General features: G+C 41.1%; 1 protein-coding gene across 8 annotated transcripts in view; it reads left to right on the top strand.

Annotated features, from left to right (window-relative positions):
* The window catches only part of PALLD (palladin, cytoskeletal associated protein), a 403835-nt gene that overhangs the window by 308971 nt on the left and 69826 nt on the right, over nucleotides 1-25038 (top strand). Inside the window, exon 1 of one of the 8 annotated variants that reach the window (XM_081812918.1) lies at nucleotides 14339-14488. The exons of 5 other annotated variants lie outside the window; for them this stretch is intronic. Coding sequence is in view for 1 of the 3 variants with exons in the window: in XM_081812916.1 (XP_081669042.1) it covers nucleotides 17720-17736 (17 nt within the window). In the remaining 2 variants the exon portion in view is untranslated. Of the gene's footprint in view, nucleotides 1-14338; nucleotides 14489-17586; nucleotides 17737-25038 lie in introns of those variants that run through there. 2 more of the 8 variants (XM_081812917.1, XM_081812916.1) reach the window with 2 other exon arrangements.

Here is a 25038-nt window from a genome sequence, read left to right as displayed (position 1 = left end):
AGGCTGAGTCACAGTGACCTGCTGAGGCCAGCCGTGTGTGTGTGTGTGTGTGTGTGTGTGTGTGTGTATGTGTGTGTGTGTAGGAAAGGGGGAGCAGTGGGCAAGGGGCGGGGGTGAAGGGAGGCTGCAAGCTTAGCAGAATGTTTGAACAAGACAAAGAGCAGTTCCAGCAACCAAATAAGGAAGTCAGCGCTGAAGGATTTCAGAATAGAAGTGTGTCAGAGACTCAAGGCAATCTGGGAGAGTAAAAATAAGCAAAGAAAAATGTCAAAGGATTTTTGTTTCACTTACACAAGATATAGTGGGAAAATAGTATCTCCTCTTTAAGCAGGGAGAGAAACACAAAGTGTATCTTTCCCCTTCTGGTGGCTTTTTGTAGACATGTGTCTGAAGAGATGTTTAGAAACTCTTTGAGCAGCTGAAATAATAAGCATTTTCTTGTTAAACGTGGGGGGAAAATGCAAGTTGTACATTAGAAGCACTGTGGTATTCTTTTTATGTATAATTGATGAAACTTTTAGCCAGAGATGATGAAAGTTTCCAAGAAGCCACAAAAATATCTTGAATCCCAGTTTCAGACATGCCCTGAACACTGAGTTACAATTGTATCCATTGAGAAGAAGCTTACCTCTTAACAAGTTAGTTAAACAGCCAGTAGACATATAGTCTAATTAAATATGTTGACAGTTACTGAAGATGTCAGAGGAGGCAATTATGCAGAGAAACGGGCAGTGCCTCTTTGAATCTTCTGTTTCATCTCCCAAACTTTCCAGAGTGGCAAATAATATTTGTTACCAATAATATGAACTGACACTGATTTTATTTTGACACTTTTGTAGCATGGGTGGAGAAGAACTGAGATGTGGAAGAATTATTTCAGACATTCCTAAACATAGTTAGAAACACCTTTGTGTGCCACAGAACCAACAGAGAGAAATTGTTTCTCTTAACCAAGAAATCTATTTATTTATGTTCCTAGCCAGAAATAGAGGGCATTAATCTTGTATCGGAATTTGTTTAAAACTTCACTAACTTCTAATTGTTGGCAACTTTAAGAAAGGAGACTAGTGAATGTACCTACGCTTCTGATCCCCAGATACACAATTGGCCAGCCCTCAGTTGAATCAGAAAGTATCAGAACACTGCTTAAGAGGAAATAGAGGAATTTGATAGCTGACCAGAGGGCAGAAATGGGGAACACCACAGCACACAGACTGACCACTGTATCAAGGTGATCTTAGAATGCAGTACAACCTGGTTCCAAAAATAGCCACTCCTTTTAAATTTAGATATAAACCCTATTTAATAAGCCACCGTTATTATCACCCTCTTCAGGAAGATGTCATCATCCCAAGGAAATGTTTATCATCACTAACAAAGAATTGAATTCTTAAAAAAAAAAAAAAAAAAGGCAATTTAGCAATAAACGTCAAGAGTTATACAAACAACATTTGACCCCAAAGTTATACTTTTCAGTATTTGCCCTGAGGAAATAATTCAAAGAGGAAAAATGTATAAGCCTGAAAATGTTCACTATGGCATTTTTTAAAAGGTTTATTTACTTATTTATTTTAGAGAGAGAGAGCACGGTAGGGAGGAGCCGGAGGGATAGGGAGAGGGAGAGAGAGAGAGAATCTCAAGCAGATCCTCTCTGAACACGGAGCCCCACGTGGGGCTGGATCTCACAACCCTGAGATTGTGACCTGAGCTGAAACCAAGAGTCGGACACTCAGCTGGAGCCACCCAGGCACCCCACTGTAGCATTTCTTTTTACAATGTCAAAAGAAAGAAACTTAAGAGCCAAAGAACACAGAATGTTGGTCCTCTTGTCTTAATTAATGAAATATTATGCAGCCTCTAAAACTAGTAACGATAAGGCTGTGAAAACAAAAACATTAATGATAGTATAGTGATGCTGAAAATTTAGCTTATAAAATTATACACTCCTTGTGTAGCTATGCTTTGAAGACTGGAAAAGACTGTGGAAAAAATAATAGTGCTGGTGATTATGATTATGGATACATTTTCTGTTGCCTTTGTTAGTTGTATGTTTCCATAATAAACACTTTTTTAAAAAAATGAGAAAAAAAACTAAGAGGCAGCTTCCAGGGTGAAAAAGAACTGAGCCTTCAGAGTTTATCTATGTAGCAAATGTAAATCACTTCAGTTTGCATAATGATACTGTACCAAAGTTGGTGGTTTAGGGAACTGCTTTATTTACTGACTTGATATGTCAGTTATTTGCAACATAGCAAAGCCGGCTGTATTTCTCTGAGAGAGAAGCAGATACAATATAACTGCAGAGGCTGCTGGGCCATTTCTCCCCGATCTCTCCAGAATAGCTCTGATTAATATGAAGTAACCAGAAGCTGGCAGAGTTAGTCCAGGATTCAGAAGTGTCACCAGCAGGGCTCCATTTGAAAGAGGAAAAGATACTGGATCCACCCACACAGGGATCTCCTTTTCAAAGCGCTCAATGGCACCTGGTAGCAAGCGTTGGCATTGAGAGCTCAGAATTCTCATCTCTGCCCTCAGAGCAGTTTGTTTCATCTTTCAGTGCTTCACTTTTGATCCCTCTGCTACTGAAAATAATTATAAAGACTTCCAAGTGTCTAGGAAGTAATTTACATAAAGCAGCTCATTTGAATTATTTACAGGAAAAAGTTAATTGAGACTTAGAACAATGCACAAATTATTTATATACCCAGGTGTCAAAAAGCAGAGTAGCAAAGAAATCTGTCTTTGTAGAATTTCCTGTGATGATTTATAATAACTGTATAATAATTATAGATGTTAGCTGTACTCTCATCCAACTCCCTATAGTGCAGATTTGAAAATTGAAAATACAGGACTTGAAGTGAATTGTGCAAGATCTAAGTGAGTTATGATGGAGCCAACTCGTTTGTGGAATATAGTATTTAAGTCCCTAATGGCTGTTTTTCTGTCAAGTCTCTATTGCCCTTCCCTTCTTGTTCTTTTCCTGTGGTGAACTTAAGTGGCACTTCCATCAGTCTTGTTTTGATAGACTAAGAGTTTAAAAGAGCTTTAATCTATATTCCTGACTTAGTCAAGGTGGTACCTTAACAGTTTGCTTCATCTGGTTACTTATTTGGAATATAAACTCCTTGATGGCTCCATGTGGCCATGTTGCTCAGTAATGACAATAGAAATTGCTAAACTGTTGGCAACAATTCCACATGCACTGGGCCACATAATTTACAACAGCTCGGTGAACCCTCACAGCAACTCCATGAGGTGTGTAGCATTATTTCCATTTTACAGAGGAGGAAACTGAGGCACAGAGAGATTGAATAAGTTATCCAAAAACATCCACCTAGCAGGTGACAAAAGTTGGGATTCAGACCCAAAGCATGAGCTCTTAAATATGAAATCGTATGACTTCAGTGAAAGTTTTTGAGGATACACTTAAAGAACCACAAGCAGGTTACGGTTATCTTCAAAATATCCAAAGGCTCGGTTAAGCTTCTGCCTTCGGCTCAGGTCATGATCTCCCGGTCCTGGGATTGAGCCCCGCATCCGGCTCCCTGCTCACTGGGGAGTCTGCTTCTCCCTCTGCCTACCCGCCCCCCTCCACCCCGCTCATGCTTGCATGCTCTCTCTCTCAAATAAAGAAATAAAATATTTTTTAAAAAAATATCCAAAGGTATGAGAAGGAACTTCCACTTTAATTCAGAAAATAAAACTTTGGGCTTCCAGAAGCCAGGTATTCAAGTGGCAATTTGTCAGTTTGAATATGATAGTTACAGAGCTCCAGAAATTACCTGCATGAATAAAACTTTGGAAGTAGACATATAAAATTTGAAATATTTGAAATCAATGAAGGAATCTAATGATACTGTTCTTATATATTAAGTGAGGATCTCAATTTAAATTGTTAAACAGAACTGAATGTCTCTTCATTTTCTTGGGTTATGGGTCCTGCCACATCAATAGGAAGAAAGATTGGGCAGGTCAAATGCTCTGCTTGTGTACAACATCCAGACTCCAAGAATGGCAGACATAAAGCTACACCCAGAATAATCTATTCTGTAACTTACAGGATGGGAGTGGGGATCCACGTGGGGGAAGCTCCAGCCCTCTGCTGTGGCTTTCTCAAGTCTTCAACTGTCTGGAGTATTTCATTGAATCTGTTATAGAAGGAATAATTCAAAGGAATTACTTTGACTCATTCTATACCCCTCCCCAAATTAGTGTAAAATGGACCAGAAAGCTTCATCTTAAATTAAATTTGCGTGTTTGAAGCCATATATCTAGAAACATATAGTGCTAAAGGTAAAGCTGGAGATGGAAATCCTAAAGCAGACCCTCAGCCAGACATCATCTGGTGAATTGAGTTGATTACCTAATTTGTTCTCGACCCCTTTCTAACTTAGCTTAAAACCATGACATACGAAGTTTTTTGGTCATTTATCCTTGTTAGAAAGATATTTTGTATGCATGTATGTGTGTGAGTGTATATGTTGTATATATACACAAATATGTACGTATATGTATATTTCACATATACAAACATGAAATATATACATGTATTATGACATATTATAAAATATACACAAAGAAAAGTTTAAAGAAAAGGTTTTAGTATTTTTCTCACTTTTCAATGGATTATCATTGAAAACCACTGCTCTATGTGATACCCCAATACCCATTTGAAGAGTTGCCACAAAAGTCCTACACCCCCAGGTCGGGTGGGTTGGCCTTAGGTCTGATCTTAGAACCGTCTAGCTGAAGAGAACATTAGTGATCATGCAGTTCAGCCTCTTCAGTGAACAGATGAAGAGACCATGAGACTAAGGGACTTTTGCCCAAATGCCTCATTTCCGAGGAGTTAGGACTTGATGAGATAATTTATTCTATTGAAAGTCTGGTATACTTGAAATTTGTTAAAATGATAGATCTTAAGTGGTCTTACCTCCTCCCCCCCGCCACACAGACATACATACAAATAGTACCTGTGTGAGGTGATGGCTATGTTCATTAGTTTGAGTGTGGTAATCATTACACAAGGTATACTTCCGTCAAAACACTATATTGTAATCCAATAAGGGGCTAATACCCAAAATATATAAAGAGTGAATACAACTCAGCACCAAAAAAACAATCCAATTGAAAAATAGGTAGAAGACCTGACTAGATATTTTTCCAGGGACGACATACAGAGGGCCCACAGACACATGAAAAGATGCTCAACATCACTAAACATCAGAGAAATGCAAATCAAAACCACAGTGAGATATCACCTACACCTGTCAGAATGGCCAAAATAAAAAAGGCAAGAAATAACAAGTGTGGAGGATGTGGAGAAAAAGGATCCCTCATGCACTGGTGGTAGAAATGTAAATTGGTGCAGCCACTGTGGAAAACAGTGCGGACGTTCCTCAAAAAGTAAAAATAGAAATACCATATGATCCAATAATTCCACTACTGGGTATTTACCCAGAGAAAACAAAAACACTAATTCAAAAAGATATATGTACCCCTATGTTTATTACAGTATTGTTTATAATAGCCAAGATAAGGAAGCAAACCCAAGTGTCCATCAATAGACAAAGGGATAAGGACTGGATAGGGAGGATGAATGTGTGCACACACACACACACACGATGGAATATTATGGTGCTGTTAAAAAAAGACGAGGTTGTGCCATTTGTGACAACATGGATGGACCTAGAGGGTATTATGCTAAGTGAACTAAGTCAGACAAAGAAAAATGCCATATGATTTCGCTTATATGTGGAATCTAAAAAAAACAAAACAAATAAAACCAGAAATAGGCTTATAAATACAGAGAACAAACTGATGGTTGCCAGAGGGGAAGGGGTGGGGGATGGGCAAAATGGGTGAAGGGGAGTGGGAGATACAGGCTTCCCGTTATGGAATGAATAAGTCACAGGAATAAAAGGCACAGCATAGGGAATACAATCAGTGATATTGTAATAGCACTGTATGATGACACGTGGGAGCTACACTTGTGGTGAGCATAGCATAACATATAGAGAAGTTGAATCTCTATGTTGTACACCTGAAACTAATGTAACATTGTGTCAACTCTACAACTCAAATTTGAATTTTTTTTAAAATCACCGTGTTGTATACCTTAAATATATAGAATTATTTGTTTATCAATCATAGGTCAGTGAAGCTGGGAAAAAAAAAAATCCATTTTCAAAAAGTAAGTCTGAGTAGATGCATGATAACAATGAACTGAGTTTAGCCATTGTTTTACCAAATAGCGGAGCTTTTTTGGTAGCAAAAGAACTCTTTTCTTACCCCGAACAAGTTGAAATTGTAAAAGAACTCCTTAGGAACTTAAGAAGTGAAAGGTAGAACATTTTGCAGAGGGAAGCTGAGTGACACCAGATCAACAGAAGCTCTGGGCAAAGGGGCTGTATAAATGGGGGCGTGGGTAACCCAGGGAAGTATTAGGCGCTACTTGCTAGCTTGGAATCACGTCCTGCCGTGATCCTGAGTTAGCATCATGATCAACCTGATGCTAACTTATTCTTCAGACACAAGTCCAACTTCTAAGCACTTGAGGGATTTTTGTTAAGCCTTTTAAGGGTATCCAAATGAATTAACTATTGTGCTTCACCTACGCTCCAGTAATTCACGTTCAGTGGGCAGTTTTATTTTCCCAGATGTGCAGTTTGTTCACAGGGGAGTTATGAGTAATTAACTCGTAAAAGAAATGTCCGAGTGAGTGAACAACTGCAAAGCACCTGTTGTTAACAGCTGATTTTGTCTCCTCGCTTAGATTATAAAGAGCTTGAGAATGTGAGACTGTGTTTTCTTCTTTTAAAACCTGGTGACACCTACTGATGTAGGTTCACACAGAAGACACCGTGAATAGAGACTACGTGGTAGAGTTTGTCTTTATGGCTCATGAAAGCAAAGTGTCAAGGGTTCAGACAAACATCAGCTACCTAAGATTAGAGCTACATTATGACCTTCATGGGCCCTAGGCATTTTTGCCTTTGTGTGTCCCTTTCTCCATTAAAAAAAAAAAAAGTTAGAATTATATTTTATAACTGCATTGGTATAGAGATGCATATAATCCCGGTTAGAGTCATTATTATACAGTCATCATTATAATATTTATTCACTTTTTCCTTCTGAGTATAAAAATGTTTCAAATAAAAAGTTTTTTTCTGGGCTGCCAAAAGTATTGTGGGCACTAGCCACGGTACCTACAGTGCCTAGTGACAAATTGGCCCCTCCTAAGATTATGGACACAGGCACTGCATCAATCACAAATGGCCTCATCTATTTTTACCCTCATTGTAATAAAGAACATTGCTAATCCCTTTTAACTTCCTCTCTTTTTCTTGATGCTTCTCTCTGAGCAACAGGTGGTTCAAGGATCAGCAATCCCCTTCTCCTTAAGTAACACCACGTGGCCTCGAATAGCTGGTGGGGTGCGGGCCCTTCCCGCCCCCGCCCCCAGCATGCTAGGGCTGTTCGTGCAGGGTCTTTTGGCCATATTGTGATGACTCTGGGGCAGGTAACTGAATCCAAAATTAATTCCTCTGTGATGCCGAAAGACTGTGCCTTTGTTCTCCAAAATGGAGTCAACTTGAGAGGATAATTTTTGTCAGACCAGTTTATCCATTGCCAGGACAGAAGCTTTCGTTAAGTGTCATACAAACAAACAAGGGAACAATGACACCAAAGTTATGTCAGGCTTCTCCTTGTGCCACCCACAAGTGAAGACTGTATAATGTTACCACCTATAAACTAATGAACTAAATGCAACCGTGGCGCTGAAACGTGTATATACCTGTTGCTAATAAATTAATCTCTAATGAAGCTTTTTAAAAATTGAGATAACGATTTGCAGAGGGTTTGGTTTTCAGCGAGTAAGACTGAATTTAGTCTTTACGATTACTGTCTTTCTTGAATTAAAAACTTTACTTTCTGAATCTTAACTTTGTCCGCTTTGCACAGAAATTACACTTTTTAAACTGGTGCTCAAAGCTCCGATTTCCCTCAGTTCAGTCTTTTCTCTTTGAACTTTATTCATGTGCCATTTTTCATTAAAATTCGTTACATATAATAAAAGACGTGGCCATTTGAAAACATTTATAGGCCACTGGCTTTTCTGAATATAGCAGATTGAACCAAAGTTTAATTCGAAAAGGCCCTTGATTTTCATCCCAATCAAGTGGCCAAATTGCCTCCGAATCATTTAACTTTGTCTTAGGTTACTAAAAACAAATAGACATATATGATATGCTGATATAAGAATAATGATCTCAGTTCTTTGGGACAATAGGACTCTTATTCACGTCTAATGAACTCATGCATAAAAATCTTGATTTTTATCTCTTGAAATCTAGTACTTCATTGTGTCAGGGGTGACATAGTATAACTTATTTAATGGGCCCATCACAGGCAGTATCAATATTGCTAAGTCAGTTGTTTCATCTGTCAATCATATAAGCTGTATGTCAGATAAATTAATTCTTTTAATTACTGTTACCAAATATTTCCTCTTACGAGTTTTAGGATCTATATTCAGGGAATTTTCCATTGTGAAATGCATCTATTAAGTTTCTGTTTTAAAAGAAAATTTAATTAGAATATTGTCTCATTCCCTTTCCATACTAGAGTCTCGGTTAGCACATTTGACTGTGTCAAAGACATACACTATGAAATAATCTCCACAATTCTCTTAGTAGGTGGATATCTCTGCTAGCAAACTTTTCATCTCTGCACCCAAGCAAATCCCTGTGTATTTCCCTAATGAGAGAAATTAAGTAATTTAGAGAACGTAATCCTATTAATTTGAACCAGAGGATTAGTTTATTACTTCAAGGGAATGGATGCTTAAGTTCAGGATGTAAAGGATTTGGTAGAGGGAAGATTTCAGAGTTAGGGAAAATAGGCCGAAATCCCTCCTCCTTGTAAACGCAGTCTCCTCTCTGTATCCATCCTGTTGGAGTCCACCGTTTCCTGTGCATTTAAATCCTCATTCTGAGAAAGGCACTGCAAACCCATGGCAGCTCCAGTACCGAGGTGAGGTAGTTTCACTTCCTGTATTTCTGGGCGTGACAATGGAATGATGGCTGGTCTGTGTGTTTTGGAAGCGTCCAGAGCCGTCTATATGAAGTGCAACACAGGATTCCTTATTCTGGTGTCATCAGAGGCAATAGTATTAAGAGAATCCACGGACAAAGTTCTGTCACCTCACCCATAACCTCATGAATTGCCATTGCGATTAATCTAAAATATTGAAAATGTGTAATCCTAAACTGATGGCGTCATATTTATCTATTATCAGTCACTATATTTGTAAGACACAGCTGAAGGTTTTTCTTAGGCAAGATGAAGTTAAACTAACCAGTCAACTGATAACAGTATTTCCCCATTTACTCAGGAGAATTGCATAAAAGGCAAATTCCTCCTTTTAACTATGCCTTTTCAGTAATCCACGTGGAATCTGTGGATGATTCCATCAGAGCCAGCATAACTCATTTGATTTGGAAAAGGATACTCAATAATGAGTCAGATTCTTCTGTGGATGAAGCAGGACATGTTCAGAAACTGCCTTAACTATTTCAGGTCAAACAGACACTGTGTAGAATAAAACTTGCAATAATAAATTACTGATTTATTGATGGATATCTTAGTGTCCTGAGACTGTTAATAGACTTAGCATAAATATATACTTTTCAGTCCAAATTTATAGTCTCTGGACTTTGGGTCCTGGAGTTAACAATTTATGTCATTGTTCCTCCACTTGCCCTCTCTGTGTGCTCGGATAAGTTGCCTAACCTCTCTGTGCCCATCTTCCTCCTCCATGAAGGGGGGCATGGCAGTAACAACCATACTTCCCCATGGGTCGTCGAGGAAGATAAACTAGGAGAATGCATGTGAAGTAATGGACATAGTGTCAGCACAAAGTAAAGTACAGATTACTATTTTTTACTCTGTTCCTAACTAAATACTGTATTGTGTAAAACACATTCCTGAGATACTATAAGGTTATAAATGTACACGTTAAAAGGGGAAGAAAACCAGCCTCCACCTTCTCCATATCCAACACCACGTGAGGCACTACACAGGCAGCCTCTCCCTTCATCTTCTCAGCAGTAATCCCAGCTAAATTCCTTGACCTCCATTTTACAGATGAGAAAACAGAAGCTCTAGGAGTTTAAGATCATGGCGACAGCCTTTGATTGACCCCAGTCTGTGTGGCTCCAAAGCCCATGCCCTTTTCAGGATACCCGGCTACTAGCTGATCTCGGAAGGCCCCTGATAGCTCCGATTCCGTGATTCCTCTGGAGGTGCACAGAGGCTCAAGGCTTACTTTGCTCTCACAAACGCTGTCTGTTCTGTTGTTTGCAAGTTCGTGATCTTTTTCTACGTTCCACAACCACAGACCTTCTGGTTGTCATGTTCCCTCTCATGTACTATTTTATGTCCATTGGGTTCTAGTCACATTTAACACAAGTACAAGCAGTCCCATTTCTTTCCTCCTTAGCCTTTCTCCCTGCTCTTAATAAAAAGTTATGTACAAACCAAAGAGCCAGAAAGTTATCTTGGCCAGTGGAATACATTAATTTGTTTTTATGTTGAAACTATGAATTGTCCTTGGAGGTTTGCCCTGTACCTCCTCCCCTAATAGTCTGTATTCATGATCACATAATGCACAGTGTTTAGCCTCTTGAGAAGACACACATTTTCATTTTTAAAAATTTCTTATTTTGTTAAAATGATTTGGTAGTTAATATGGAAACAAATGTGTGTCCTAGAAAATGCTGCAATTAATTAGAAAGGGTCCACATTCAAAGTGGTCCAAGATTTTTTTAAAGGGCTCATTTTTAAAATGAATAGAATAAAAAGTTGATCTTAAGCATTCTCCCAGAAACATTTTCCCAATAATATTAATTGGAACCAATATCAGATAAAATCTGTAATTGCTGTACTATTTTCCTAGTCTCGTTCTTAGAGCTGGCTGAATGGAGTTGGGAACCCTTGCAAAAGTAGTATCTATAAGAAAGAAATGGTCCATTCAGCCAAGATTTTTACCTTTTAAAAATGTAGCAAGAGCTACATCAACAAATTTTTAAAAATCGTATCAAAGCACCGGAAATGAATGGAATATTCATTCCCTTATTCCCATATTCCCTTATACTGAATTGATATCAGAACATATTGTACACACTATTGATCACTCCGGGAGAATGTGTAACAAAAGCCACCTTATAGAAAATGTGCCAACCCCAAAGCCAAGAGTTAAGAAAATCTCAAGTTTTTGGTAATTTTCATTAAAATACTATTTTAAGCAAAATGCCTGAAGATTTACTAACATTCTTTTATTGCTACATGTAAATGAAAGGAACGAGAATACAGAATTTGGCCTTAATTTATAGGTTAGACAAGCATGACTGAACCATGTAGAGCTGTGGTGGTAGTGTTTTGAATGGACATTTGGTGCGAGGTTATTGCTTTGCTAATACTATCCATTTATAAAGTATTGTTCCCTCTGCTGAGCACATCTGAGATAAGTGCTGTGTAGTACCTGTCAGCAGTTATATCTGTAGATCTCTATATAATCTATGATTTGGCTGCACTGCCAAGATCTTGTTTGCTCAGTGAACACCATTTGTTTTTAGTTGTCTTTTGTTCTTTTTAGTTTTTAACCACCTATGTCTCACCTTTTTCACTTGAGAGAAGATGCAAAACATGTAAAGGAATGGCTTTAAGGATTACCTTCACCCATTCCACCTGTCTTCCCAAACAACCAGACCCTTGAGCAAGCTATTTCATCTCCAATTAAATTTGTATGTTGGAAGCCATAGGTCTGTGAGCCAAAGTGTGCCAGAAGTGAAGCTAGAGTCAAGAGTCCTAAAACAAAACACTTTAAGTCCTAAATGCCAAACACTCCCAGGGAGGCCAGAGGGAATCCCAAGAGTGCAGCCCCTGGTCAAGTAAAAGTCGATTGCATGTTTGTTCTCTACCCCTTTCATCTTCCCTTAAAACCATAGAACTCTTTTAAGTTTCAGCTAAGGGAGAATGAAGGAAAAAAAATCTAAAGAGAAGGTTGTTGATCAGAATCCTCAGTGAGTACGAGAGGATGAAGTGTTCTTTTCAGGCTTGGCAGAAATTCCTATCAGTGCTTCTACTGATAATAGTTTTCACAATTCTGGAACTTGCCAAAGTGATAGCGAAGATGTATCCACGCCTCCCACACTTCATGCATAAAAAGTTTAAAAGTTGAAAGCATTAGCATATTCAGTGTTTTGTACCAGTTCCTTAAATCCTCCTGGATTTGCACTCGGAGAAAGGAAAACTGATCCACACAAATGCTGCTTTCTGGGCTCCTATAGACAGAATAAGGCAGAGATGGCAGATCCTAAGGGGTCATCCTTCTTTTGCTGCCTCTTGAGAGTGAAGGAATTGGATGTTTTCTTGCAGATAATCAAGCCATCTGTTCCACCCTACGAACCCTCCCACGGTGAGTAAACATGTACGTTGTTAGGAACCCATGCTTATCTAATTTATTCCTTCTGTGTTCATGTTGAGAATGGACTCCGAAATCATAAAATTACAAAATTTAAGAACCGAAACGTTAAAATTCATCAAAGTAATCCCATTATTGTGGAAATAAGAAAACCCTAGAGTTCCACAGTTAAGGACACAGATTCCTAAATTCTAACTCTCATTTTCGAATTCTTTCTTCACTTCACACTGCAGCCTGCAAGAAAATCCTGTGATACGCCAAGTGATGTCATTGCTGCCGCCCTAATGGCCATTTGACATGGGGATGAGCAAACTAAAAAGTCAAAGGCAAAGTTTAACAGTGAAATACTGAGTTTTTTACCTGCTTGTCCTCTTGTGTTACGCCTAGAAAGATGACTACAGTGTATTACAGGTTTTAAAAAAAAGTGGGTTAGAGAATCATTGTAAATGATGATCTAATCTCTGTTTTATTATGTGTTTAAATACACACACGAAAGTCTGGAAGGGAAGACTGTAGGCTGTTAACAATGTTTATCTCTGGTAAAGTTACAGGGAAACATCCACTTTGGGTTTATTTGAATATTTTATAGACATCATTTTACATTTACAAATAAAGATATTTCAGAGAGAGAGTATCTGGTTCAGGGCTGTGAACCTAGAAACCCTATTGTTCAGTATTAATGAAGGTAGGGATAAAATTGCTAAATAATTTAAACATGTGGTCCACTGGCTATTCAAATCTAGTTGGCATTATTGGCATTTACTTGAAAGGGCCCTGGCACAACAGATGTTCTGTAAATGTTAGGTAACATTCATTCATTGATTTTATTGACAGTTTATTGTGTGTAAAAGAAATTTGGTCTCAGTGGTCAAGGAGCATACACTCCAGTAGGAACAGGACAGAAATAACCGTGGTAGTGTGCTAACCTAACCACAGGATTATGGACTCAAGGATTATGCACAGAGTGAAGGTGTCCTTAGCTGAGTTGGTGCAAGGAAAAATTGCTGGTCTGGCTTTAGGGTTAGGCCCACAATAAATCGCAAATTTTACATAGGAAATTAATTCAGGAATCGAAACGTCCATTTCCTACTCTAAAACACTCTACAGACATCCCCAGGTAGTAGGTTAAAACAAGTGACTCAGAGCCCCTTGTAGTTTATGACCAAAGAAAAAGACAAGATAGGGACCACGTTCCTAAAATGTTGCTACATCAGAACGAGTTACACTTCTTACCCTAAGGGCTCCTAAATTTAGTTATGCATTGATAGGCATAACAGAGTAAGCTAATTAATGGAAATCTAGAAATTATCCACTTACTTTAAAAAAGGAGTGTACCGCAGGGTTTGCTGCACTTTCTTATTTAAATGCTGCGCATTCTGCATGTACCTGCAAATCCGGAGCACCCCAGTTAAATGTGAGTAGCCCGCAGGAACTGGACCCTCCCCCACCCAAGCCTCAGCTCCGCAGTTTCAGGCCTTCAGGGCTGCTACCATTCCACCGCCGGCTTCCATTCCAGGCCCCAAGAATGTTGCCCTGGAGTCAGAGTCATTGAACGTTTCTTTTTAGTCTATAAAGGAAAAACACAGTCAAAAATGGGGGAGATCATCCTGCCCTGCAGCCAACATCTCCACAGGCCTAGAAATAAAAAGTTAAATTCTTTCCCACTATCAGTTCTTTCTAAAAGTTCCGAGAAAGCCCGACTCATCACTTGCTGCCCCACGAAGGGGCAGCAGAAAGATGCAAAGGGCGGAGCGCCGCACGAAGGAGGGGGCGGGAAGCCTTGGCTAACCTGGGGGCCGCTCGCTGCGGCTCGCACCACGCCTCCTTTGAGGACTCTTATTTTGAAGCACCACAGACCGAAGCGTTTCAGAGACTCACTGAGTCACGGAGCGGAGCGGCGCGGCTGGGTATATAGCAGCGGTACCTGCCTGTGGCCACAGCCCACTGAGTCCACAGGACTGGGAGTTAGAGAGCAGCGGGGGCGCGGCCTTGAGACCCGAGGTAGGCGCGGGGGAGTCGGCCCCTAGGCTGGTAGAAATGTATGAATTAAAGGGAGCGAAGGGTGTGGGGTGGTAGGCGAGCTGGGGGTGGGAGGGCATTAGAAGAGGATGAGGGGGTGGGGAGCGGGGAGGCCGAACAACTAAATGCAGAGTTTCTACCGGTGGAGGGTCCTCTCGCAGAGCCCCCTCCCTCCCCTTTGCCAGATCAGAGCAGGAACCGCTGAAAACAGTTCCAGATGGGAATTTTGTTTCATCTTAACAGGGTCGGGACTGGGGATGCTTTGCTGCCACGGATGATCCCTCCCTCTCTTACAAACTTTTCTGACCCCATCCCTCACTTATTCGTGGCTCCACTCACACGGGGATCAAACCTGTTGTGGAAGGGCAGAAAAAAAACGAGGCTGGCAGAGATTTAAGGGATGAGGGGATGACTTCATTCCCTGGCAGGGGGTTGGGGGGAAGGGCCCATAGGGTCCATCCATCTGGAGCCAAACCAGGGCACTGCGCCCTTGCCTCTCCCCAACATCATCCTCCTTTCTTTGGGAGAATTTACCCCACTTTGGCGCCATTCAGAGAATGTTTGCTTGTCACTTGGGGGCTTTCCCCCACCAGGGTGCCGTGGTAGGCAGTTGTTAGGCTCATCTTGCAGGGCTTGCTGGTGAAGCGTTGGGGGGAGGTGGTTTCCTGCAGCTTCGTCCCCGCTGTCCCCCGGCGGTAGCTGCTTTGTTAGGCAGAGCGCGGGGAGCGGGCCCCTGGACGTGCCTGCAGACCTAGCGGCATGCACCCGCCACGGCGGAGCCAATGAGAAAGGATTGTGCGAACGGTCAGGCTGGCCCTCTCTGGTATGCTGTGTGTTCAGAAATCGGGGGCGCAGAGCTGGGGGCTGGACCCTGGAAGAAACGGACCCCACCCTGGGGCTGGGGGCTTCTCCCCTGCGTGCCTTATTTAACATTCGGGGAGGTTCTGTCCCGAATGGTAAGTGGTTCTCCAGAATGGAGAGTTTGGCCACTGGGGTCTGGAGTGAGGCTTGGGACTATTGCACTTGTCGGGGACTGCAGGGGGTGCACAGGCATCTTTCCACCCAGCAGAGCTGGGTCTTGCTCCAGTAGCAGGCCTGGACGAGCCTAGCCCAGTTGCTGGTCTGCAGGCGAAACACAGGATGGGTGTGCATTCTTCAGACTGGGGAGTCGCTAGAGCCCTGCGCTAGCTGGATCTACATAGTGATTTGCAGTCACAGAGAACTAGTATGAGAAAGGCAGAAGTGGACAGACCCAAGTTTCTGAGGCATGAAATAAAACACACTTCGGTTAACCAGCATTTGCAAAGCTTCCCATCACCACCTCTCCCGCCCCTCCCCCATCCTCTAGGCCCAGCATCGGGCTTACCAACTTTGGAAACTGCCAAGTTTTGCCTTTGAGGACACGTTCTTAGTTGTGTTATGAAGGCTCCTGTCAGAACTGTATCAACAATGGCCACTGAGGAAAAATTGTCCAGCCAATTGCCCAGGGGTTTTGGTTTGATTTGCTTATGGAGCTCACAATACAAAGGCATGTGCTTTTTTAACTATATTTTTACATCCGCAAGGAAAGGGGATATTATTTTCAAGATCTGGCAGACTGCGAATTATTGATAAGGGGTTTGTTTCTATTGATTGATAAAAGAGACGGTGTGAAGTATATGCACCCTTATGCCTTAGGGTGATTGCCTTATTGTACCTTGAACAATAAATGTATGGTGAGTAGGCAAGAGTTATATAATCAACAGATATTTCAACTAATTCCTAAGCTTTATTTTTATTCTATTTTATATAAAATAAGATTTATTGGCTACTTTTCTTTTTTTGTCTTTAGAATAAGGAGTGAGGTGGGTTGCCCAGTGCCCACACCACATCCATTAATAAGAAGCTAGGCAAGTACAGCAAATAACAAAACATGCCAACATTCTAACCATCTCTTCAGCTGTGTGAAAACTTGATGATCTGAGTGAAGAGCATGGGTAGATGGTTGATAATAACATAGCTTTATTTGGGGGGACTGCTGGAATCCATGAATCATAATTTTGACAGCTGGTATGGCAAAGTAGCTCGCCTGCTTTAAATGGCGTAATAACTGCATATCCAGTCTGCCCCGGGTGAGGACGTTGACTGAGTAAACAACAGATAGATAAATGTCCTAGTTAGGGTAGCCCTGGTATGCTTCAGTATGTCTTTGTGGGCTCTAGAGTTTAGTTGACTTTTAAAACTTTTTAAGATAACAGGCTGAAAGTTGAATGCCACTTACCACCATTGCACTGTGGTTGATCTCAAATACTTTATAGTATTGTCATCTCTGTAGAAGAGCTGTAGGGTTTGTACTACTTTGACAATAGTTGCTTCTTTTTATCCCCCGAAATACTATTTTCCCTAGACTATAATAATTCTTACACTCTACTATATTTGAAACAACTATGTATGACTGAAATACAAAGTATTTCCTGGAAATTATCAAGGAGTCCACACTGCTCAAGGTGCTAAAGACATTATTTCAAGAGGAAGTTATTAATTTGTTTGAACAATTGTTTGATTGTTACTCCCACTTTCCACAGTTTTTTCACAATCATTGGGTACTGTAAAAATGTGTATTAGACACTATCTTTCTTTCTGTATATATTTCAACACATTTTTGCATCAAGACATATTGTGTTTTTTCAGTATTTATTTCAGAAGATCCAGGTAAACATTGGGTAATCAAAGTTCACTATGCTTCTCAAGTTGCCTACTATGCAGTATCTTGCAAAATAATTCTCTTTAAGGAGATGGGGAGTGGGGTAGACAGACACTAAATATACACTTTAAAAATTAAAGATATGTTGAAAGAGCACTAAACTTTTTGAAACTGTTCCCAACGCATTAAATGTACTGGCTCATCCAAATAATATTCTTTTGAGACACAGAACAAGAAATGGAACTCTACCAGATTTTAAAGAAAGGTGTAGGGAAGATAGGAATCTTCATACAACGATCATACAAACATAAAATTGAAGCACTCAGTTCTCCCTAGTTCTGTGTCCCAGGTTTTTGGTTCTAGGAAATCCCTGTGAAATTGCACAAATTCAAGAGATTTTTTTGTTTTAACAGGAAAGTTTTGTCTCAGATTTTATCAAAGGATAAAGAATCGGAGGTGGTAGACTAGAAAGGTTTCATCCAAGGAGATTTGATGAACAGAGAGCAGTAGCCCATTCTCCCGGGAAAGGCATGGAGAGAAGATGGAAGTAAGGAGGGCCTGAGGGGTAAGGGAGGGAGAAACATTCTGAAAAAACGAGTGGCCTCGACAGCTCTCTGCCCAACCCTATTGACTACTGAAGGCACAGACTTCTTCCTGAGCAGGAGGTCTTAGCTGTCTTACTGGTTACGTGCATTAGGGTTACTGTGATATGGAACATAAGCCGTCCCAGTTAGGCGAGCCTGTCTCACGTGTGTATTTGGGATAAGGACTACAAGGAAACAAACTGAAAATGTGGGATGGTTAGTTAACGTCTGTCCTCGGTCTCCCACTGAATGTGCGTTGGCCCAACTGCCAAAGCTTCACCACTATGGTAAGCTAAGATGGTGATTTTTGCAGTTTGGCATGGACTTTTGGAAGGCGTAAAAGCTTATTTGATGGAAAAGATTTCCTCCTGAGGGAGAAGCTGCCATTCGCAGACAAGGTGTGTCAGCCAGAAGAAATGAGCAAATAACCATTTTCTGGTTTCTGTTGGCAGAATGTTGCATTTTTCCCCTATGTAAGTGTTAAAAATAGATTCATAGGAAGAGACACAAAACCAAGTAAAAAGAATAAGACACTGAAGTTTCACCAGTGGGAGGGGAGAGAACTAACTTATGTTAAATAGCTATCACTAACCAGGCTCTGCTGGATGTGTTGCGTTCTTTTACCACACTTCGTTCTCACAAAATTCTCTGAGCTAGACCCAACACATTTCCTGGTATTCTAGAACTGGGATCAGGAATGCCATCCAAATAGAAATGAAGTACCGCTCGACCACCGTACTCTTCAGCTTGCTTCGACTCTTCACGACATTTGTGGTATCTTTGTGCAAGTGTCAACCTTACTGAGAATTAGCAGCCCTCACCTTTCAGATGGGTTGGATTCTGAATGTGGGTGCGTAAATTGGTTGCTGGGAACTCTGAACATACTTTTTCATTGAAATTAGGTCCCACTTTGTGGTTAGGTTCCCAGGACAGCCCAGAAATCATAGCTGAAGTATTCTGCTTTATTAATAGTACCATAGAACCCAGCCACTATATATAACATGGTTTTTGTGGGAAAATGCACTCAGAGCTCCAACTTGATTTTTTTTTTAAGGCTTTTAATACCAGCAACAATGGCTAAAAGGACCCCACCTTCTCTTTTTTCCATTTAAACCCTGAAGGGAAAATAAAGGTACAGAGAGGTACATTTCCTTTCATACTCCCCTTATGCTAACAGAGACCCCACCCTGGAACTACAGAGCTATGGAAAGAGGGGATCCCAGCAGTAGCTGGCTTTGTAACGGCAGAGGGGGAAGAGAAGAAAGCAAAAAGGACTCGGGTAATAGGGCAGAAGTGAGGCCCCCACTTGTCAGCTGTGGGATCTATTTTGGATGGCCAGTCAGAGCAAACTGCCTGTTGGTGATATTACTTTCTTACTAAACATAATTTTTACCATAGAACCTAGATGTAGACATCAGCACTGCCTCCTTGGATGTTCATTATTGTTAAAGTCAGGGTTAGGTTTTGAATGAAATCTTTAATAATAGGAGGAAAGCATATTTATAGACCTTTTATTTTTCTTCTTGATGCCAGTCCACTAAATTCCCAAATAAGTACCTCTTAGGGACTAAATAAACTTAGGGTAAACTTGAATGCTAATGTATAATTATTATATTCTAAATAACCATATAATAAATGCCATTTGTTGGGCACTTCATACAGAAAATGTGCTAAAATGTTGATTTTTTTTTTTTAAAGACTTATTTGAGAGAGAGAGAGAGCATGTGCATGCAAGCACAAGCAGGGGGTAGGGTCAGTGGGAGAGGGACAAGCAGACTCCACGGGGGCTCGATCCCAGGACCCTGGGATCATGACCTGAGCCGAAGGCAGACGCTTAACCAACTGGAACCACCCAGGTACCCCTAAAATGTTTAACACACATTGTCATTTGATCCCCACCACAATCCCATGTAGTAAGTACTGTAAGCACCACCATCTTAGAAATGATGAAAGGGAGACTTCAAGAGGATCATTTGCCTGTAGTCACACAGATCAGAAATGGCAGGGCTGGAACCTCGTTAACTCAGATATTCTTGAGCAAGTGCCCTGGGTACTGGCTAGACTCTGGGAATGAAGCAGTGGACAAATATGCAAAAATCCCTGGCCCTGTAAAGCTTATATTCCAGTGGTTAGGAGACAAACCAAAATAAATTGGGCATCCAGTGCTTCTGGTGGAGTAATGTGTTATGGGGGAAAATAAAGCCAGGGAGGAGACAAGGAATGCCAGGTGGGGGTTGCAGTTTGGGGAGACAGAAATACGGCAGAAGAATGGCTCAAAGTCAACAAAATGAGTCCAGGAGTACTTATGTTATTGTTTCTCACAGCAAACCGTTTTATTTTGCAACACTGAATGTTTGAGTGTGTGCCATCTTCATCGGTCACTGTAAATACCCCAGCAAGTGACTGGGGAGCAAGCCAAGAGCAATAGATGGAGGCCTTGACCTTGTGTATCCGAAGGCCAGTGGGATCTGGTGCACAGGCAGAGCCCCTGGCCTTGGCAGAGTGCACAGAGATGGCGCTGCAGTTGCGCTGGGGAGGAGGCAGAGTCTACGGGCCAGGACAGAAGGAGTGGACAGAAGCGGCAGTGGGAGCTTGTGGCCATTCTCTACCACGTGTTTCTATTTTCCTGGTGAAATAGGAACCGTGGTCACCAGCGGAGGGCCAGACGGGGGGAGCGTTTGAGGGAAGCGTGAGGACAGAGGAAGGTGTAAAACAGACACCTGGGAGAGGAGGAGTCTGAATTTGGCTGGAGAAATGGACACGCAGGGTCTGCCCAAGGTCGAATTCTGACTCAACATCCACAGTGTGTTGGACCTCAGAATCCTGCAGTCTTGAGGAGAAGGACTGTCTTTTCTTTATCCGTCACTTCCATGGACCAGAACCCTACACTTACATGGGTGGCTAGTGTTGTTGAGTGGCTGCTGTAGTAAACCTCCTACGCACGTATCCAGAAATTTCCGTTAAAATTTCCTATCCTAATCATCACATTAATCTCACTCTACGCTGAAGTGCTCGGACACTTGCAATTCCTAAAATAACACTTGTACACCAGTTTATTCCTAATTATTTCACTGAGTTAATCTCATCTCTCTAACATTAAGACAGAGTTTTAGACTCTGAAGGAACTCTTAATGGTATGCTTTTTTTTTTCTCTTTCTTTTCTTTTTTCATATTACTCTCTAATGGCTACCTAAATCAAGCCTCATTCCTACCAGATTATGCCTTTCTTGAGGGCAACAGAGATGCCTTCTTCTCTTTTATCACTGGTGAGTGGTTAACACACCACTAGGGCACTCTATAGGTAGTCAGCTGGGAAACAGGAAAACCAATTGCAATGGTTAGAATAACACAGGAAATAGATATTGGTGGTCTGAGCTAAGTTAGTGGTAAAGCAAGTGATTGAAGTAATTGGATCCGGGCATGGTTAGAAGACAGAATTGACTATACTTGGTACTGATGGCAGGTGAAAGGTAAGGGAGCAGGATGCATCCAGGATTACTCCCAGGCTCCTGCCAGGTGGTGGGTGGATAGGACTGTCATTTAGAAAGGATGGGACAGGGTGGGGGCAGCTCTGAAGGAAGGGCAAGTTTGGTTTTGAACATATCACGCCGTGGAGGTGTCCAGGAGGCAATTAGATACCCAGATCTGACATTCTGGGAGATCACACTGGGGACAGTGATTAATTAAAGCCTTGGAAGAAGATGACTTTGCTCCAAAAGAGTGTGGAAAGTGAGAAAATTTGACTCTCATTATTTGAAGGTGGAGTAAAGATCCCGTCATTTGACAAAGCTGTAGTCTGCAAAATCTGCCCAGTAACAGAGTATCGAAGTAAAGCATATCCCGGTAAAACCACAAATGAACCAATTCAACACTGGAGTTGGAAAACTGTAGTTTTTCTTGGTAAAGTCTCATTTCCTACTTGCCTTCCTAACTATAAATGGTTGCATTTATATGGAAGGTGATATGTGGATTTTTTTTAAAACTCTATTTTAGGCACTTATTAATAAACAAAGTGAATCCACATGTGCTCCATACTTTTCTTACATATGACTTCATTGTTCTGTATCACAGAATGTTGGAGCACATAGTGTCCACATCAGCAACCGCAGATCCATCCAGGGAAGTGACTGTGGATACCCAGGGATGGTAGATAAGGAGCTGGACCTCACCTCTCCAAGGGGAAGCTTTTATTTGCAAGACAGAGTGGCCCATAAGAACTTGCAGATCTCTTTGAAAGGCAGAGAAATGATCTAGGGATAAGATAGCTGTAGTCCAAGTCCAGGCATTCCGTGGCCCTTCTCAGTGGACAACCAACAAGAGTTGTCAGTTTGCAAACACACAGAATCATACTGCTTAATGTCAGTGCCTCTTCTACTTTTCCACAACTCATCAACAAGGTTGTAGATGCTCCGTGAGACCACCAGGTGGGCGAAGCTGCCAGACCTTTTCTCAGGTTGACTTTCTTGCTGCAGGGGACAAATGAACGCTAAAATCTGGCAGGTGCACTTGAGGAAGTTCCTTGGAATTCTTTTATATTGAGAGATTTAGAAAACCCTAAATCCAGGCCCATCACAAGCAAATCAAGGTTGAGACTTCTGAAATCCATGGCCATCTCTGAGGGCCAAGTTCTCATTCATTTAAAAATACCAGGACTTTTGCTTCATCCCAGTAGCAGAGCTAGGGAGGGCAGGTGTCCTTGCTTCCACTCTACAGATTAAAAAGTGTAAAGTGTATAATTGGTTGACTTTCCGAATTTGCATCTATAGCAGGACTTGCATCTCCTGCCTCCCAGCTCTGTTTTTCTTTTCAGCACACCAAGCATCCCGAGATGCAGGGTGATATTACCACTAGAAAATGTGCTCTGTGGGCAACTGCAGAATTTTCCGGAAGCTTAAGCACAGATGGCAAATCTGGCAAAGTCAAATTAAGAACACTGATTACAAGTTCAGGAGGAAAGTTTTTAAGGGGAAATGCGAAATGTTTAAAATCCTAAAGCCCAGTTGACTTGGGAAAGGAATCCCAGTGGAGGAATCCGATTGGTTACCGAGGGAACCACACAATGGCACTTTCTGCAGCTTGGCCACCTGGCCGGCAGCTGAGGAGACAAAGTAGCAGTGGTGTTGAGTAGACAGCTCAGCCGTTGACTGGCAGTCAGTGTGTACCAGGCACTCTGACCTCCGTGTGTCTGTCCCTTCTGTGGCGCTGTAATGTCGGGACCTCCCAGGCAGGCTCTGTGACCTCTACATCGGTGCTTAGAGCTCGGCCTACCTTGTGTTTATGCTTTGATTTTGTCTACTTATTAAGCCAAATGCAAATCTGATCATGAAACTGAAGGTTTATCAAATTGGACTTGTAAATATCTGCTCAATGTTACTGTGGCTCCAGTTCATTTTACTGTAATGCTCTACTTACATCTACAGTTAGGTCATATTTCCGAATTATATTGATAATGAATGATTTCGTAGTCTAGTACAACAGTGATTGGTTTACTGTGTTTTAAGTAAGCACAATAATTAGCATTCACAGAGTAGTACAGTACATTAGTCATTTAGAAGAATTAGCAAAGAATATGATGAAGACTGAATATCTTGAAACAAAGTTTGCTGGGACAGTTGGCTCTGCTCTGAAACTTGAGTATAACTCTCTCTCTTTTACATAATGGCTTTTATGGATTCTCTTCTGACTTTGAGCTAATCAGATTAGCTCATCCTTCATCACTGCTTTAGGTCTGGCTTCAAATACCATATCCCTTCTGCAACTTTCATTTAAAAAAAAAATCACTTTTGTTGGCAAGAGGCGTTCAACTAAAATTATGAAACAGAAAAATTTGGCATTCTAGCTCTCGGCAGTCGGATTAAAGGTTAAAGTATTATGAAACCACAGGATCTGACTGAACCTGTGGGTGATTTTCTGGCAAGGGTAACATACACCTGGTGTTCTTGACCACCCAGAGATCTGCGTGTTACCTTAATGGCGAAGTGAGGTTTAGAAATGTGTCCGTGACTTGTAGGCCTACTGCTTTCATGCCGCCTTCTTTTATTTTCTGAACTAGTTGAGGAAATGGCTGTCATCCCAAGTCAGTCTTCCCATGTGCTGATAGTTCTCACTCAGGCTCTTCACAGCCAGCTGTCTTTTGCCAAACAACCCCTGTTGCCCCTGGTCATCTAGAGACTAGATGAGACGAGCTTCAGTATCCTTCTCAGCTTTACTGTCCCAGTGCCATGTAAGGAGAGAAACGAAAGGCATTCCTGTCCAACTCTGCCTCTTTCCTCTTTGTTTTCGCCTCATGATCTCACAGAGTGTTTGGTTAAAACACTTAAGAAGTTGATGGCTTTGTGGTATACAATTCCCTAGTCTTGGAGAAGGAGAAAGATGTACCTCAGACATCAGTAAATGCCACATTCTAGTTCAAATCATAAGCCTGAGTGTGATCAGTAAACCCATATTAGATGTCAGAGCTTCACAAAAATCACAAGTGGCGATTACCCAAAAAATAATGATAGAGGTGTTGAAGCAAATGTGTGGTGGTGTATGTATCATAGTATTCAAAGACCAGGGACATCTATAACATCATCTGACCTCGCTCTGGATTCTAAGCATGACCACTGTGGCTTTGCCAGAAAGGAATTCAAAAGGCAGTACCATTAGGGGGCCACTTAGCATAAATAAAAGACTTCCTTGCAAAGTTTTTGGAATTTTCTATGCTAATTTATATTTCAGGACATAATAATACCCTTTGGGTATACTGTAATTTGGGAAACAGGAGAATTAATGAGCTCAACCCCTGAGCTAGGGTAACAGAAAGTTTAGCTTAGAAAAATCACAGGTTCCACCTGGTCAGTTTCTCTTCTGTTTAGCTCAAGTTAGAGAAAAGTTTACATAGTTTAAAAAGAGCATTTTTAAAGTTTACATTTGATTTTCAGTGATCTCAGTTCTTAGACCTCAGGATAAACAAATTTAATATAGTACTTATGTGCTGTGTGAGTTACGTTGACCTAAGGCTGCAGTCATGGCCCATTATTCTCGGTAATATGCTATAATCAGAAAATCTTACTATTGTATAATGGTTTTGAAGTGTACATTAGTAAATGCTTTTGCTATTTTAATAGTCAGGTAGGTTCATCACATGAATTAGAGGTCTTTCCATATTAGGCTTTTGGAGACACAGCCATCCTGAGGATCATATGAGGTCTTGGAGAAAAATGGAGACCAAGTGAATGCAGAGGCTTCTGTGGGGCAAGCAGAGTAAAGAATTCAGTCAAATG

The sequence above is a fragment of the Leptonychotes weddellii genome, chromosome 2, assembly GCF_054177405.1.
Source record: "Leptonychotes weddellii isolate Sample4059 chromosome 2, ASM5417740v2, whole genome shotgun sequence".
NCBI classification, from domain to species: domain Eukaryota; kingdom Metazoa; phylum Chordata; class Mammalia; order Carnivora; family Phocidae; genus Leptonychotes; species Leptonychotes weddellii.
This window is presented reverse-complemented; position numbering and strand designations above follow the sequence as displayed.